Source organism: Berghia stephanieae, chromosome 4 (assembly GCF_034508935.2).
Source record: "Berghia stephanieae isolate SIO BIC M18660-M18661 chromosome 4, UCSD_Bste_1.3, whole genome shotgun sequence".
Taxonomy (NCBI): Eukaryota; Metazoa; Mollusca; class Gastropoda; order Nudibranchia; family Aeolidiidae; genus Berghia; species Berghia stephanieae.
In genome coordinates, this window is record NC_088363.1 from 78,661,959 (window position 1) to 78,680,447 (window position 18,489).

The 18,489-nt window shown below is 33.1% G+C and overlaps 1 protein-coding gene across 7 annotated transcripts in view; it reads left to right on the plus strand.

Annotated features, from left to right (window-relative positions):
* Window positions 1-6,099: 6,099 nt before the first annotated feature.
* Window positions 6,100-18,489, plus strand: part of LOC144971325 (rho GTPase-activating protein 26-like) — a 40,228-nt gene continuing 27,838 nt past the window's right edge. For 2 of the 7 annotated variants that reach the window (XM_078911996.1, XM_078911999.1), the window contains exons 1-8: window positions 6,117-6,439; window positions 9,474-9,569; window positions 9,967-10,028; window positions 10,919-10,990; window positions 11,756-11,857; window positions 12,393-12,503; window positions 14,656-14,760; window positions 15,957-16,034. In XM_078911996.1, the coding sequence (XP_078768122.1) occupies window positions 6,286-6,439; window positions 9,474-9,569; window positions 9,967-10,028; window positions 10,919-10,990; window positions 11,756-11,857; window positions 12,393-12,503; window positions 14,656-14,760; window positions 15,957-16,034 (780 nt within the window). In that variant the 5' untranslated portion in view covers window positions 6,117-6,285. Of the gene's footprint in view, window positions 6,440-9,473; window positions 9,570-9,966; window positions 10,029-10,918; window positions 10,991-11,755; window positions 11,858-12,392; window positions 12,504-14,655; window positions 14,761-15,956; window positions 16,035-16,393; window positions 16,412-18,489 lie in introns of all 7 variants that reach the window. The other 5 variants (XM_078911994.1, XM_078911998.1, XM_078911993.1 and 2 more) reach the window with 4 other exon arrangements.

An 18,489-nucleotide genomic window follows, 5' to 3' on the forward strand; every position in this document is an offset into this window, starting at 1 on the left:
GGTTCGGGAGACAGTCGAACACTACAAGCATTGCGATGATGGTTTCACATCGACACAAGTGTGGTTTTAAGTGTCCCTATACTCCTACAGAGAGATAATTCATGCAGTATCCGAAGCCTGGACCAGGCATGGAACCTAGAGAGAGAGAGATACTCCTACAGGTCTAGAAGACCAAAAACGACGAAGACCTGCTCTAGAATGAAGCATTAGAACAGGGTGTTGTTAATAACATTCCTGACACAATGGGCCTTAACCAGCTTAGTTTAGAGTCTATACCCTCGATGCCCCGACAGCAGTGTTCCAAATAGACCCTACTTGCTTTCTCAGAAAACTGAACCGTTCTTCCGGGCAAAGAAGAAGAAGAAGAAGAAGAAGAAGAAGAAGAAGAAGAAGAAGAAGAAGAAGAAAAAGAAGAAGAAGAAGAAGAAGAAGAAGAAGAAGAAGAAGAAAGAAGAAGAAGGAGAAGAAGGAGGAGGAGAAGAAGAGAGAAAAAGGGAAGAGAAGAAGAAGAAGAAGGAGAAGGAAAGAAGAAGAAGAAGAAGAAGAAGAAGAGAAGAAGAAGAAGAAGAAGAAGAAGAAGAAGAAGAAGAAGAAGAAGAAGAAGAAGAAGAAGAAGAAGAAGAAGAAGAAGAAGAAGAAGAAGAAGAAGAAGAAGAAGAAGAAGAAGAGAAGAAGAAGAAGAAGAAGAAGAAGAAGAAGAAGAAGAAGAAGAAGAAGAAGAAGAAGAAGAAGAAGAAGAAGAAGAAGAAGAAGAAGAGAGAAGAAGAAGAAGAGAGAAGAAGAAGAAGAAAGAAGAAGAAGAAGAAGAAGAAGAAGAAGAAGAAGAAGGAAAGAAGAAGAAGAAGAAGAAGAAGAAGAAGAAGAAGAAGAGAAGAAGAAGAAGAAGAAGAAGAAGAAGAAGAAGAAGAAGAAGAAGAAGAAGAAGAAGAAGAAGAAGAGAAGAAGAGAAGAGAAGAAGAAGAAGAGAAGAAGAAGAAGAAGAAGAAGAAGAAGAAGAAGAAGAAGAAGAAGAAGAAGAAGAAAGAAGAAGAAGAAGAAGAAGAAGAAGAAGAAGAAGAAGAAGAAGAAAGAAGAAGAAGAGAAGAAGAAGAAGAAGAAGAAGAGAAGAAGAAGAAGAAGAAGAAGAAGAAGAAGAAGAAGAAGAAGAAGAAGAAGAAGAAGAAGAAGAAGAAGAAGAAGAAGAAGAAGAAGAAGAAGAAGAAGAAGAAGAAGAAGAAGAAGAAGAAGAAGAAGAAGAAGAAGAAGAAGAAGAAGAAGAAGAAGAAGGAGAAGAAGAAGAAGAAGAAGAAGAAGAAGAAGAAGAAGAAGAAGAAGAAGAAGAAGAAGAAGTGAAAATGATTGACGGACGCCCTATATCCAGACAGAACAATACGGATTAATTACGATTTGAAAATGTTATCTATAAGGTGTCCATAATCATGTTGCTACCACCTTTAAGACTGGGTGTGGAAGTTATGAATTGCATTGCCACCGGCGAAGACAACACTAGAATCTGATTCTGGTGGTTTACACTAATTATACAACAGTACTATAACAATAATGAATATTTTTCTTTCTGCAACGCCCACCCCCGCTCAGCGGCAGCTCTAAGCGTCTGTTATAATACTTTAAAGCACTATACGTTAAAACAATACAATTTCATCAAATAGATATAATCAATAAATGAACAATATAGATAGAATGCGCTTGGCCAAGGAGTTCACAACATTGCCATCCGGAAGTATAACGGCCCAACACACAAACTCTGTGTAACCATGAACTTTTATAGTCTGGTTAATACAGTTTAGTGAGAACAACTCACAAACGCGGATGGCAAAAACAATAACAAAGGCCCGAGTGACGTCATCTGCATACTAACTATAGTCAGATAAATATTACTTAACATGCTGTTGGATCCACTTGGAAAGACATGGGCTGCTTTATACTGGATACTCATTTACACCCGAGTCATATAGGACTATCGTATAAGACCAGTCGTAACGTCACTTCCTTCGTAATGACGAATGGTAACTTAGTAACTGGCTCTAAACTATCGGAACAATGGCGGACTCCCTTATGGAATATTTCTCCGACGACCATAAAAGCGTATCCAGAGGAAAATAAAGACATTATAAATCTGATCATGTTTTGACTTTTACACATTCTGATCACATGACATATGAAAAGTTCTTGTCAGCATGAAGAATAAAAAGTACCGATGTTCTTTGCTTAGAACCACGATGGCCGCCGTTGCTGGGCGACGTGACATCAGACTATTGAATCCAATTGGATTTCCGGTTTCCACTGAGGCAAGGTACTTAGCCTACTGGATGCCAGTCTTGCTGTTAGTAGCTTCTTGTTTTTAAAAAGCTCTATGGAATAGCGTACCGCCACATGGACTTTGATATCCCAAACTGATTTCCCTTTGGCTATTTTGTCGCCTTCCCATGCCATGGAGCTACGAATACGAACAAGAGACGCCGGGACTTATTTTGTGACACCCGGAATGTTGTCATCAATATGTAAATCTAATATTAAAATCTCGTAGATAATATAACTACATGTGCCGCAACATAGTGAGAAATAGAAGAAACAATTAAATCTTTCTGCAACTGCAACTCTCGACCCCAGAATTATACCGCCATTAATTTTTGTTTTTATTAATTAATTAATTTATTTATTTATTTATTTATTTATTTATTATTGATTGAGATCAATATGCATACACCTGAGTAAATTCATACAAGAATTTCTTGCCGGTCACCTCTGACTACAATCGAGATAATATAATAATATAATATAATGAAATTATATAGCGCCTAGTTCCAATCAAAATTGCTCACTGGCGCTTTACATCAACACATCATTTATTATAATCGGAGTGTCTATTCGTCCTTGTTAAAAACCACATTGATATGATAATAAAATATATTATGATAAAATACATACCCTACTAAGAGTCTAAATTGTATGCCCTATAGAAAAGTTCAGTTTTTAAACGCTTTCTTAAATAAATGAATTTTCACTATTTTTTGTTTCAATACAGACAGTTGGAGTTCCACAATCGGGGGCATGGTGGTCGAAGGATTTCTCATGAAAAACTAAAGATGGGGGGGGGGGGGGGGGGGTCCCTTGGGAGATTTAAATTAGCATGTAGCAGATCATAATTTTCGACTAGATTCATATAAATGGATGATAAACAGGAGCAGAATTGTTTAAGCAAATGAAAACTTGGATAAGTAATTTTGAATTCAATTCTAAACTTTACAGGTAGCCAGTGCAGGTCCTCCAAAATGGGGGCAATATGCTCGCGCTTTTTAGATAAAGTTACCAATCGAGCTGCTTTGTTCCGTATCTTTTGGAGTCGATTAATGGCATTATTATCACAACTTTAGAGCAAGCTATTGCAACAATCAGGGCGACGAATAATAATAATAGAAAATCAGAACTTTAGTCGTATTAATATCAAGAAGCCTTCTAATAGCACCAATAGATCTAATGTAAAGATTTCAAAATCTGGTTATATTACTGACACGAGTAGACATATTTAACTTGGTATCAAATATAACTCTTAAGTTTCTCACAGGCTCCTTAGAGATGGGATTTAAACAATCAGACAGATTCAGGTTAAGCGTGGAAAGGTCCACGTGGCCACGTCTTGCGATTTGCAACACCTTTGTTTTGTTTTCATTTAACCTGAGTTTATTGCAACACGGCTTGACATCTAATGTCAGAGGTACAATGTTCTACATCAGTAATAACATTGAGGCAATTGTCCGTATTAATGGGAAACAGTAGTTGGGTGTCGTCTGCATAAAAATGAAGCTCAATAAAATACTTGGAGATGATGTCAACTAATGGTCTGGTATAGAGGGAGACTAAAGAGAGCCCCAGAACTGATCCCTGTGGTACACCAAAAGAGGGGATAAGGAGAAGAGGTCATGTCGATTTACAGATACTGATGGACTCCTGTCAGAGAGGTAAGAGGAAAACAAGTCAAGAACAGGACCCCTGGGTCCGTATAGTGTCTGTCGATTTAAAGAGTATGGTCTATTGTGTCAAAAAGAGCACTAAGGTCGAGTAGTATGATAACAACATCATCATTTTTTTTCTAACAAAATGATTTATTATATAATTATGAATTTTAATAAGAGCAATTTCAGTGCTGTGAAAACGGACGATAAGCAGACTCAAATTAAGAGAATCATGTGTGTTCATCCAAAAATGTGTTAAGCCTAAAAGTAAAAGCAATTTGTTTAGACATGAAGGTGTGATTCGCTAATTGTTTGGGTCTTCTTTGTCAAGGCTGGGTTTCTTTAATATGGGAGTGACAATAGCATGTTTAAGATTGTTAGATACCTCACCAAAAAACAAAAAAAAACAAAAACAAAAACAAACAAACAGACAATATGTGTGAGAACAAGAACCAGAATATTAGCACCAGAATGAACAAGCCATGAAGGAATTGAATCTATTGGGCTAGTTGTTTTAGAGCGCGGACTACTTCCTTTTCGGTGGCGGGCTCAAATTCGTCGAATGCTAATCCGGCTGGAAGTGCACTAGTTTCCTCCACTTGTGATTTAGTTTTCTCCTCTTTGTCCAACTCATTCCAAATTCTCGATATTTGATCTCTCAAGTGTAGAGAGAAATGCTTTGCGTTAACAATAGGGTCTTCGAAATTATTTGAACGGTGATCCTTAATCAGTTTGTTCAGGGTGGCGAACAGTTCACGTGGGTGAACTTTTGGTGCTTGTTATTTCATTTTAGATAATTTTTTTTTACAAGAAAGAATCAATTTGTTCCGTTGGTGTTTTAGTCCTAAATATATGTTATAATGAATTTTCAATTTGGATCGGCGCCATGTCCGTTCAGCAGATCTGAGTTGATGTTTTAGTATTTATACCACATTGTAAAACCACACTGTGTTTGGTCGAATAGTAATTTCTTTCTTGACAAATTGGCATGGCTCATCGAACGCAGTTTTCAACGAATTATTATAAGTGTTTACCATGAACAATATCAAAACTTTTAACAGAGGCGAGTAAATCCAAAGCCTTGATGGCTTCTTGAAATGTTTCTATGTTTAGTGATTTTGTTTCACGGTACCGTTTTCTTGACCGTTGTTTTGCATTCAATCTTCAGATTTAAGAGATGATAAACAACTTGTCAAAAAGTAAAAAACACAACTGACTTTTTTTTTTTACCTCAAAGAAGTCTCATATAAAAGACATATTATTGACAAGTTAGGGGTCACTTGAATCTATTATTGCATTAAGTAAAGTTTCATAGCTAACATGAAAACAAAGTAGAACAGTGTTTTGTCATTGTACGGCAGAATAGTCAGTTCGATAAAATGAGTCATATTTTACTAATTACTACCTACTTGTGTTCCAATCAACGTAATCATTAGATACTTTATACTCGAGAACAAGCATCGTGCACACCCACACATACCCTAGTATGTGTGACCGGGGGGGGGGGGTGTCTCATTGGTATGCAATAGACGTGCAAAATTTCGCCAGGATGGTTTTATAGATAGGTTTAGTAATCTCGCCTAACACGTCATATCAACATGTTAAATTGCTGTTGGTCAGGGGGCCCTTGTAAAGCGCTTTGAGCACGTTTAGTAAATGTTGCTCTATATAAAAGCTCAAGTTTATTTTTTGGGGGGGGGGGCGATTGTCTGTAGGTATGAATGTAAACGAACTTAGTCTTCAGCTATTTTATTCCCGCTGCGTCCTTGATCCGAATAGCAGACAACAATGAACTGAACGAAACTATTTAATGAAATCATAATGATAAGTTTCTATTATAATACGATTTAATTATTAAACGTAATAGACACTTTCCTGTCATGCGCAAATGTTCTTGACTCGAACCTTTACAATATTTGGAGCCAGATTGTCATTTTCTTTCCATATTTTTGGTTGTTGTAATGAGTCAATCACAATATAATATCATGATGAACATTTTCATTTAGTTTCTATCAAATTTTCTCTTATATGACTTAATTGTAAATTTAAAAATCAATATAGCTTCGTTTAAAGCAGATTTATAGTCATATTATATGTATATTATTCAAAGATTACCATATACTAAAACTTTCAGCCCAGAAAAATTGCTTTATGTGTGTCGGTGTCCAGTGGTCGTCGTGTGTAATAATAACAAACCTTCTGCTGGATCCAGGAAGCAAACACTACACATCCAACACAATAACCTTTGTATTTGTCATTTGCATCAATTATATCATGTAGTTCCTTATAAATTCAATAAAAAATTTAAATTGATGAACATATATAACAGACAATGGTTTTGAATCCGCTTGAATTCGCTGACTGTTTGACAGACAGCCCTTATTTTCGAGCTAAATTGAACGAACACGAAAAAGAACTTGAACGCACAAGCAAGTTCATAAAAACACTGATACAGCATGGACGCGAGATATACAGTGCAGCAAAACGTAAGTTGTAATCTTAAATTTAAATCAGCAAGGCAAAAAATAGAATTATGAAGACGTTATTTGACTGAAACAAGCATATCACAACGCATATTGCCCAGTGAGGAGAATAGAGAGATTCCTGAACTGACACTGACAGTTGACAGTTGATTAACTTGAGTCTTACCCTACCGGGTCTAAGATTTGTTTAATCTTTTTCTTCTTTTTCATCACAACTTAATCAGGAAGTCAAGATCGTATTAAATTTCAAGTTAGGAAACACTATTCTCCGTCATTTTTGACTGATTCTTTTTTTCAAAATATAAACATATTTTGACGCAGATCTGGGTGAGGAAATTGAGCTCCACTTCTCTTCAGAGATCGATATTTTGGGGCAAACCTCTCTGTTCAGCACAATACTTTCTTAGTAAATATTAAAACTGAAACAAAAACCTTTTAGAATTTACCCAGAGAAGAGGAGGGAGATTTAACTCTAACTGAAACTTAAATAATATCATTATCGCCTGAGATCAGGTACCGCTTTTATACCTTTTATGCGGCACTTGCTACACCTTGTTAGAGCCCGTATCACTGTTCTCTTTAGTAAATGGTTGGTTTCAACTACCAGATGTACTTTCTACAACTTGTAAAATATTTGCTGATAAAACAAAGTCAAAAGATATATTATGCAGATTTTTAGAAACACTTGATCAAGCCAATACAGATTCTTATTTGAATAAAAACAAACAAAAAATTTGCATATAAAGGAAACTCTTAAAAAGATTTATTGTTTTAGTTTTATGATATTTAGGGTCAGGAATTAAAATTTTTCTCCGATGTGTTGGTGTCAATCATGACTTCCTGGTAGGGTGCTTAGAGCCACGATGGTGGCTTTTCAAACTAGCCTCGTAAGACAGCCTGATTTTTAAAGCTCAAACTCAAATATATCTGCCACTCTGAGTAACCCTCTGTTATGCATAGTTATTGAACTTCCTTCTTGTGTAACAATATAGTGTCAAGCTTCCAAGAATATATAAGTGGAAACTATGGAGTTTGTTAAGTACCTTCCAATTTCAACCATTAATTTTTTTCTTGGTTACAAGAAATTTAGCAGTTTTATTCTAAATGAATATGGGAAAATATAAATATTGTAGACTCTGGGATGGGTGTTTGTCACTGTGGTCAGTCTGAGACACTCTTTGGACATCTGTTTTCGATTTTTAGTATTATTTGTACTTCTGAAATAATATGTTTCTAGTCTATTGTTTATTCACATAATTCCTTTTTGTCTTAGTGTAAAGAGATGGGTGGGTTATAAGTAAGGAAATTTTCTTTAAGGGTCGATTTATTCAATAGTTTTTATGACAAATTACTTCATTTATTTTTTTAAAATAATAAGGATATACCCATTATAAAGAGTATATTGGACCAGTTGAATAATACCTCTATGGTTTTTCTTTCATGTATGGAACTCAATTGTATACTGCTATTTAATAAATCTTTATCGATTTTCATATTTTTAAAATGATACAGTCAGGTGTCGTTAATCCAGAACTCCACAATCCAAATGTCTCCATTATCTAGACAGATCACCCGGGGATGGATCTTTTCTTCTTTTTTTGTACACCATAATCTGGAAATTCTTGTTTCCAGATCCGATCACTTATTTTGGGAACAAGCCATTACTATATAGAGGATTTATTACTATAACTATAATCTGAACATCACACTAACCAATACCATCTGTCCACTCAATGCAATCGCAAAACAACAAACAATTGAAGTATAACCCGGTTTTAAGTGCTTTATTTATGTCAGGAAGGTGATTTTTTTCGTCTATCAAGTCCAGTTGTTTGGCAGACAGCCACACTTCCTCAATCAATGTGGTGGTACAGTGTATGAGCAATAATCAAAAGACGTCATATATGTGTGACTGGTCAGTTTACACAATCCAATAGACACAATACCAATCCAACCCTCGTCACTTGGTGTCGTTAGACATACTGAAAAGCATGACGGTGAACAAATGATGGACAATGTGGCATCAACATCACAAACGAATGAGAACATTGAAGAAGATGACAGTGCCTAGGATCCGTCTATCATCACCACAAAAAAGCAAGAGAGGGTTGTGAACCCTGAAAGAGTACATGCTGCAACACACCTCTGAATTCTCAAGTAGAGAAATTGATTCAGTAATAAGGCTCTGTGAAAAACTGTTTCATGCAATGAAAAATATAAAATCCAAATGGAACATCACATCCTTTTTCAAGAAACATTACATACATGTAAAATAAGATTTTAAAAAACAATGAAAAAAATTAAAGCAAAACAAAATCAACCCTCCCCCACCAAAAAGAAAAAATATAAATAACCAAAAATACATATATAAAAATAATTCTAATCAATCATGCATTAGCCAAAGATGAAAGCTGTAAATTCCTTGTGTTATTTGCTTCATGAAAGGCCTTTCCACGGTCTGAGGTCAAAACTACATTATGTGCCACTCTAGGTACTGATTTCACTATTACTATTAGGATGTCTTTGTGATCCAGACAAAATGCTGGGAATGAATGATTATGGAGACTTCTTATTTATCTTTTTACTCATTTTCTCTTGTCCTTCATATTTTATTTTTATGACAAATTCGTGACAGAAATAACTTTTATATTTTAAACAAATCTATAAATGGTGCATTCAGCTTGTTTGTTGTGAAGTTTCCTTTAAAATAATATACAGTTTCTACTTTTGATGTAAATTATATTTTTCATGATTATTTTTTTGTACATCCTTGTCAAATTAATAAAGCTGCTACATTTAAGTTTATTGGACGATATATTTTTTATGTGAGAGGTAATGGTCATTTCCATTCATTTATTATAATGCCAACGGTGCATTGGGCAAGATGTGTTTATGTTCTGTAAACTTTGATAAACTCATTCTAAAGATCATGTCAATCAAAACTTTAAGCACATCCACCCGTTGCACAACTTTTTAAAATGATGAACTGCAATGTTAGGAGCTTTTATTATTTTGACCTTTTATTTTTAAATTTCAGAGTTTACAAAAGCCCAGAAGGCATTTGCCAAAGATCTCATGGAGTTCAAATTTGAGTGTATTGGTAATCAGTTGACAGATGATGAAGTGCAAATATGTAAGTATTATTTCTTTAGGAGTTTTGGGAAAGTCAAGATTTTAAAAATCAAAGAGATGTGCTTTATGCCATTTCTATATCAGGAGTTTCATTTCATGTTAACGTTTTGATTTAGGTGATATAACTCTTTATTTTGAGTTATTAATCTTGCTGTGTTATCAATGTTTAATGCAGACAGTTTAATTGCACAGCATCTAACAGAGTAACATATTTTATATTGAACAGGAGGGATTTCCTGTAGCTTGATTGGCAGAGCACTGGACTTAAAGCGGGACATCGTGTGTCAGACTTTTTTTCTGAATCCATTATATATATATATATATATGTATACATAATGTATAATAGTAAATAAGTTTCCCAGGAATAATTGTTAGATGTCTCTCTTTTCATTTTACAGCAAATTCTCTTCGGGAATTTGGAAAGTACATTGAAAATATTGAAGATCACAGAGAAATGCTGGTAAGATCTGTTTATATTAAATCAATATTTTGTAGGTATTCAGCAAATGTTTATATAGTAGTAGTCATGATAAAAGTTCTGTGCTATTTCAATAGTTTTGACTCCACTATAACAAAGAGAGTATTGGACTGGAACCCTCAGGATAGAAGATCAAGGGGAGGGCCACAGGGAACATGGATAAGAATTAAAGAAGCTGATATACAGAAAAGTGATAAGACATGGAACGAGATAAAACAAGTTAGCCCAGGATAGAGAAGGATGGAAACTGTCTGTGGCCTATACCCTGACCCAGGGTGAAAAAGGCAATGATGATGATGATGATGATTTCAATATTTTAATAAATCTTGAAGTAGAAATAGCTTAGTCACATAACCATTTTTTTCCCTCATTGGCACTGATGTATTGGCCCAGATTACACTCCAAATCTGATCGAGATTGATTAACTAGATCCTTCTTTTCTAATATTTCTTGCACTTGTTGATTACATAACTTTATATAAGGCAGTCATCTTTTTAGATCTTATTTAATTTTACGAAGTTTGTTTTAAGTGGTTATGGAATCGTTATTTGCAATTCTTTTGCTTATGATAACTCAGAAACATTTGATAAGTATTATGTAGGTAAAATGTCTTGCTTGGTCAGAAAACAAATGTGAAAAAAAAAGGAAAATAAAATAGATTTATATCTTTGTTTGGTTTAGAATTACACTTGGATCATAAGTAAAAACTTTTCTTGCCTTTTTGATATAACACTCATAAAGAATGTTTTAAATGACGGAACATTGTTTTTATTTTTTTTCTTAAGTTATTTTTTATTATATAGCACAATGATTTATTAGTAATTGTCTGTATTTTCTGATCTCTATCTTCTTGTATGTCTTCAAAATAACAGATTGCATCAGCTGAGGATCAGTTAGTGAGACCTCTGGAGAATTTCAGGAAGGAAAATATTGGAGCTGCCAAGGTGTGTACATCCTTTGTGCATATAATATATCTTACACTATTTAAAACAGAGGATCCATTTAGTAAAAAAAAACAAAAAAAAACAAAAAACCAAACACATAAGGTCACCTATAAGTAGGATCTGTTCAGTAGCCAGACAGACTTTTACACAGTGCCTTGCCATTGAACACATGGTTCTTGAGGCAAAACCAGGTTTGCCATGATTTACAAATGGCATTGGAAAATGTAAACTGCATTCTCATCCATGATGGCAGTCAGCCTTATTTCCTCTGATGTTTTACTAGATATGATTTTTTGAAAATATCCCTCTTTTGAAATGCTGAATTATTTCCTCGAATGTGTAATCATGGAATGTAGGCTGATTATGCAGAATGATTCCTCGAAAAACAGAAGAGTAGGAGAATTTGTATAAAGGATAACATTTGTATCCGTTGGAATTTCTATCATCAAGTCATATCATGACATTATTTTTAGGAGCTGGGTAGTGCTTGCAACTTTTTGTTTTAGATCATTTAAGAGTCAATGATTTGTGTTTAGACCTATGGTGTATTGTTTATGCGAGTGTGTGTATATGTGTATTTGTCTGTTAGAGATAATTCCAGGAAATATGTTAAGTGTATGCAGTTAAGCAATAAAGTCATGTCCTGGTTAATATTGTTTTGTATGGAATGGGAGAAAAGAATTTAAAGAAAATCTCATGAATTAGGGAATTGTCATTAAGTCATCTTTTGTAGTTAATTTTTTTTCATCTTTATCTTTAAAACAGGAAGAGAAAAAGAACTTTGACAAGCAAACTACAAAGTTTTGTCAATCACAGGAACGTTACTTGAACTTGAAGACAAAGATAAATGACTCAGTGTTGCAAGAGGTAGGAATTTTAAAATATTTTTAATATATTTATTTCCTTATTGTCGTTTTGAAAAAGGAGTTATCTCCCAGGTACAATGTTGTTAGATGTTTTCTTATCTTATCAATGGAAGTTTGCTGCCTGTTTAATTTTACATTATGATATTTTATATTCCAAAAAGCAAAGAAATAAAGAAAGCAAACAAAAAAAATATTATGATATAGGGAATTGTATATTAAATGCAATTTGGTGATTTTTGTCAGTCTACATATTGATGTTTGTGTCCAATGCTTCAGAAAAATTAATGGAATTAAGTAACGGAGAAGCAATTGTAAGCTGCAATTTGAATACATTTTAAAGTTTGAGAATGGCTTGTATGGTATAAAAACAATTTATATTTGCTACCATAAACCATTATCCTATGTTATTTACTGAAACTTCACATTTCGTTTTTTAATATTTTTTGTGAGGACATTAGAGTATGGGTCTAATAGCGCTGAATAATAAAAGATGGTAAAAACAGAAAGTGAAATGGATATTTTCATCTCTTTACTAGGCTGACACTCAAGTCGAGTTTGAAAAGAAAGCATTCTACACATCGTCCATGAAATATGTCCTCAAACTTCAGGAGGTGCAAGAAAAGAAAAAGTTTGAATTTGTTGAAATAGTAAGTTTTTAGTCCCTCTTTTGTAATTTTGTTGTTTTATTTGTTTGACACAAAAAGAAAAAAATCCATGTTTTACCTGATCATTTTGATTATTTATGTGTGTTTAAGCTTAGAATTTAGAATGCATGTGTTTGACAATTTTACATACAGTGCACCTCGAATCCAACGATACCTTGGATCCTATGCAAACTTTCAAAATTATTATTATTATTATTATTATTATTATTATTATTATTATTATTATTATTATTATTACATAGTTTAGATCTACACAAACTTCAGAGGAATGCATATAACATATCTTTACCTAAGAATTGTCAATTGACATTACTAAAACAAGTTCATTTTGATCATTGATCAACCAACCCCCGACAATGTGGTGATCACGCTTTTTTTTTATTGTTGTCAAAAAAGGATATTTTTGTACAGGTGAGCGGATATCTCAACAATGCTTCATTCTAAAATGACTTTAATTTTATTTTTCTACTTTGTGAATATTGATGATTATTGCAGTACTTCTCATTCATTTGTATAAAGTCAGATAATTATGTAATTTTTGATTATATGGTTTGAAGTAATTACAATTTCTGACCCATTTTTAGGGTTATTTCCTTTAAAATCTAATCCCAAATGATATATTAAAATAATATCAAATAAAAGTATGTAAATCATTAGTTATGACTCTAAAATATCTTATTGCAACATCCAATAGCATCTTTACTACGCTACTTTGAACTTAAGAAAAAAAATCATCAAAATTGGCAAAGTTGCTCAGTCTCCCTTTAGTCACAGGCCGTGACTTGCCATCTGTTATGAACTGTCTGGCAAAATTTACCTGTCGAACTAAGTTGAAAGCAGTAAATGGCTGTGTACTCAAGAGTGAGAAGATTATATTTCTGAGGAAGGAGGTGGGGGGGGGGGGGAGAGAAGTAAAGGTGGGGAGATTACATATTAAACTTAACCCATTAAGCCAGTCAATAAGGGGTTAAGGGTCAATCCACCAAGTGTCGTGTTTGTGGGTCAATCCATTTTTTAAAACCAATTTTAAGTATTTTCAAGGTTGTGTCCATTGTAAATTAATGTCAAAGTAACACCTTTGATTCAACGAAACCTCTGTTATAACGAACATTGACTTCCAGTCCCATCATTCGTTTTAATAGAGGTTCACTGTATTTTTTTTTTCAAAAGTAATGGAGCTTGAATATGAAAACCACCTCTCCCCTCCCCCGTAGAAAAACAAATTTTGATTGTCCTTAAATTGATACTTCATAGTAAGATAAAGGATTAAAATTATTATAATCAAGTAAGTAGAACATACCCATTTCATAATTAACAACAATATACTGATCCTGGTCAGGCTTATCATGTGAGAGCTGAGAAAAAACACATTGCCTCTCCACTCGGCTTGTAATGAAATTTCTTATTTCTCATAAACCTTTAGACAATAATTAGATCCATGTGTTTGAAATTTGCAGTGATAACAACAGTGTAAATCATCAGTTTGTGACTCAATTAGGACACACACACACACACACACACACACACAGATATTTTTGGTAAACATACTGCACCCAAAATGTAAAAAGTTTAAACCTTTTATCATACTACAGTGTTTTGTAGAGAAGTTCACTTGAAATTTATTATATTTATAGAGGAAATTGCCCTTCATTTGTTGGATTATTGAAAAGGGGAATCGTTAGATGAAATTGCCCAAAACAGGCATTCCAATTCAGGGGTAATTAGAAGATGGGGAAAATGTGATTTTGTGTGTGAGTGTGTGTGTGTGTATGTGTGTGTGTGTGTGTGTGTGTGTGAAACGAGTTACTTTAGAAACTTTCAGGTTTGTTCTAAATTTTGTTATTTACCTACTTTTTCCTCTTGGTGCTTGAGCAACACATGCTGGATACAGAGAGTTTTCGTTGTACGTGTACATGATTATTTTGTTCGCAATGAAGAAAATTTGTTGATTTGATTCAGTTATTTTTATAAAACCATGTTCCAACCCATTATGATTTTTTTTCCCACTATTTTACTGAATTTGTTTAAAAACATGTATTTTATTATATATTTATTATTTTGATATTTCATCTTTACTAATATCTGTTTTTTGTTTTTTTTAATTGATATAAACTCTTTTTTTTTTTCTTTTCAGCTTTTAACTCACATGGTTAGTTGGTTGACATTCTATCACCAAGGCTATGAGAAATCGGAAGATTTTAGGGCATATGACATGGTGCTACGACAGCTACTGCAAAAAGTATGTATACTTGACACTTTTTGTTTATGTCTTTTGATTCATCAGACCAATTAATTCTTTCGGGTCCAAATTTGGCTGTTTTCATTTATGCTTCCTTTCAGAGTGTGGACTAGTTAACCAAAACTTCATAGGATTTTACTTTAACATTTGAGCATGTCTTACAGCTGTCACCAAAGGGCAAGAAACCATTATATTTGATCATAGGGGAAGACAGGTCTGCAATAATAAACGCACTGATTAGGAGAGATGGTTTGAAATAAGTTAAACCTCTCCTAAAGAGAGAACAATAAAATAAACAACAAAATGTATGTGGATTAAATCAGAGTGCTTACTCTTTTTACATTATATGACATTTATAATTTTATTTTAATCTGAAAGCAAACAAACTGTAATTTAAATCAGATGGGTGACATCCATCACTGTTGCTCATGGCCATTTTAAAGTGTGCTTCGTGTGCGTTAAAAAAAAAAAAAAAAAAAAAAAATTGTAAAAATATCATAATGCGACATATACACTGATTCCCAAAATGATTTTATGTTATCTTTTCTCTTTAATTTTTTTTTTCCTAACAATGATTGTATGAATTAACTATTTGATTTATCATTCTTGTATTGATTTCAATCAGTGGAGAGAATAATGATTAAATAAAAAAAAAAAAAATTTTCAGGAAAGAAATTCCAATTTTTTGTAGTAAATGATTTACATGTATTACAATTGAACTCTGACTTGACGAGGTCAGCGGGACTGTGAGTCAGTTCTAGTCATGTCTTAGGTCTTGTTGAAAACTGTTACTGATGTTAATTTGAGTCCATATCTTAGGAGTCAACAAATTTTGTCATATTTTGTCAAACCTCGCATCCCAATAATGTAAGTTATGATTTGAATGGTTGAAAATGCAAAGGCTTTTAAATTTTATTGCAATATGATTTCGTTAATTTATCTGACGTTGTGACAACTTAATCCATTTCGTCAGATTTTGAATATTAGACTCACCAGTTGCTTGCTTGGTTTAATTTTGATTACACAGTAAGCACTTTACAATTTAAAAAAAAAAAAGATAAAAAGAATTCAGTGAAATTAATTTAGCAATTAATGTCTTATCAATGTAAATCATCTTTTTTTTTTTTTCATTTGTATTAAAGTCTTTTCTCTTGACTCTTGTTTTTTTTTTTTTTTCCATTTATGTTTCGTTACAGACAAGAGAGAATTTTGAATGTACCAGAGATGAGGCCTCAATGCTGATGGGCAAAATGCTTAATGAAAACAAAGGCTTGGTAAGTCATATAAGTAAATCTCTAGTGTTTTTATTGAGGGTGAAAGGGCTTTAGCAAGTAGTCTGTAATGTCCCTATTTGGTTGTAGAGGATTCATTCATTAGCAAGAAGAAAATATAAAAGTTAAATTTAAAAAGTCGGATGGATTAATTGCCCTTCTTTTTTTTTTTTCTTTCTTTTTTTTTTTAATTTGTTCATTTTATATATTATCTATTTCATAAAATATGTTTCTTTACGGTAGACGCTGCATTTCGCAATTTATATAACATATTAATAATTGTGTTTGCAAGTCCAGAAGTGTTTAGCCTTGTGTCTGTTAAATCATTTTCTAATATAACATTTACTTACTCTAACATTCAGCTTTATGCAGCGCAGATGGTAAGGTCTTTAGCTTCATGGCTGTTAGGTTGTTGTGGATTTATTTTTTATTTTGCAGTGTCCTTATTTATCTTTTTTTATTTTTTTTTTTTTTAGTTTGAATTTTTTTCTTACCATTGTTTTGATTTTATAGCCACATTGTATAGAAATGCTTTTCTTCTAAAGTTACATTGTCAACTTATAAAAAGTTGTATATCTGTTTATAAATTTTTCTTATATTTTTGTTTTATATCATATCTTATATTCATTCAACTTTATGAAAACAATATAGATAACCTTTTTCTTAAAATGGACTTTAAATAATATTAGCTGTTATTTGAAAAACAAAGCAAGACGTCTTAAAACATAATTTATTTTGTCCTCTAATTATTGCTAGATAATAGGGCTCAGTGAAGAAACCATTAATATTGTCAAATAATGTTATTTTTAGATACAATCCAACATGACTTATGGCTTATGGGGGGGGGGGGGGGGGCAAGCCATTTTAGTTCATTTCAGTTTTGCTGATGCTCAGCATTATTTTTTGTCATTTTAAAGAAATACAGACAATTTATATTTTTAGATTATTCATCGTAAAACATATTTCCAGTGCAATTATGTGAAATATCTAAGGGATCTCATTCTTTTTATTTTGTTTTCAATATACCAATGTCTTGACTTCATATCTTGTTTATCTTGTTAAATTATCTCTTTCCTTTCAGAAATGATATTAAATAAAGTCATACTTAAACTTTAGTGTGCACCTGTAGTTAGTTTGGTATATATTCATCGTTAGTGAATATTTTATAAGCTACTCTCAGCTAGTGTAAATTTAGATATGCCCTGTTTTGATTCACTTAAAGCAAACTCTTATCGCTCATCGCAACCCTCGACATGTATTTTGTGGAGACATGGACTGAACAAACAATAAATATAGAAGTTTTAGCAAAAGACAAAATATGAAATAACATACATTTTGGACCAAAGCCCCCCTCAAACAACAACGAGCATTAACTAAAACAATTCGACAGCTTGATAGGTGGAAAGACAAACATTCATGTGGGTATCCATATTTATTCAATAACCTTATAATGGAGGTAGCAACTTTTTGAACGCGGGTGGTTGGATGGGAGCATCACCCTTGAATCATATACCTATGATGTTCGCATGGGTGTACGATCCGATAGTGATGTCGTTTCTTCTTCTCTTTACTAGCCTATCCTGCTTCTTTGGTTTGTGATTGTATTTTTGACAGGGGATATTTTTTTTCTGTAAATCTTCTGCCTGTTTGTTCTTGGTTATTTATAATTTAGCTTATGATATCTTTAGGTTATGATTTTGATTTACATTTGTACTATGTTTGTTAGATTGCTTGTTTTTTTGTTTCAGCGGTCTCTCATATAACCTCAATTGTGTTGGAAGAGACCTAAAGCAACAAAGCAACAAACAAACTTTTTGAACAGGATGATTTGTTGCCGTATTTGTTAAGCTGTGATCACAGAATTATGTGTACATTTTTATTACCTTACTTTTGGTGTAAAAGATCATAGTCATCGGCAGTTTCATCCAGTTCCAGGTCTTTGCAGACATTGGCGATCGTGGCTTTCTGATCTTGTCTATATTTCGTTTGTTTGTTGTTTTTTTTTTGGTTTTTTTTTTTTTTGTTTTGTGAAAGAAGGAAATGGGTCCTGTCTGTCCTTTATCTATCCAACTGTTTAGGTTTTGTGTATAGCTCATTTATTGTCTTCTACATGATCTTTGTCCCCTCAGTTTTTCCAGTAGTCATAAGTTTTTCAAATCGATCTTACTTGTTGATATGGCCTACAATTTTTAGTTGCCTTACTCAAAATGTTTGAATCTGTTTTGTTTTCATACCAATTTTTGTTAATATAATTATTTAAAGACTTTATCCTTCTAGAGCCATGGTTCAGCAACAATTCTATTTCTTTTTTTTATTTATTTGTTTTCCACTATTGGTCTAGTGGTATGACACTCGCCTTTGGATTGGAAGGTCCTGGGTTCAAAACCTGAGCAGTGCATAGTTGAGTCCTTGGAAGATGGCTCTTTACTTATATTCTCTCATCTTACTCAGGTGTAAA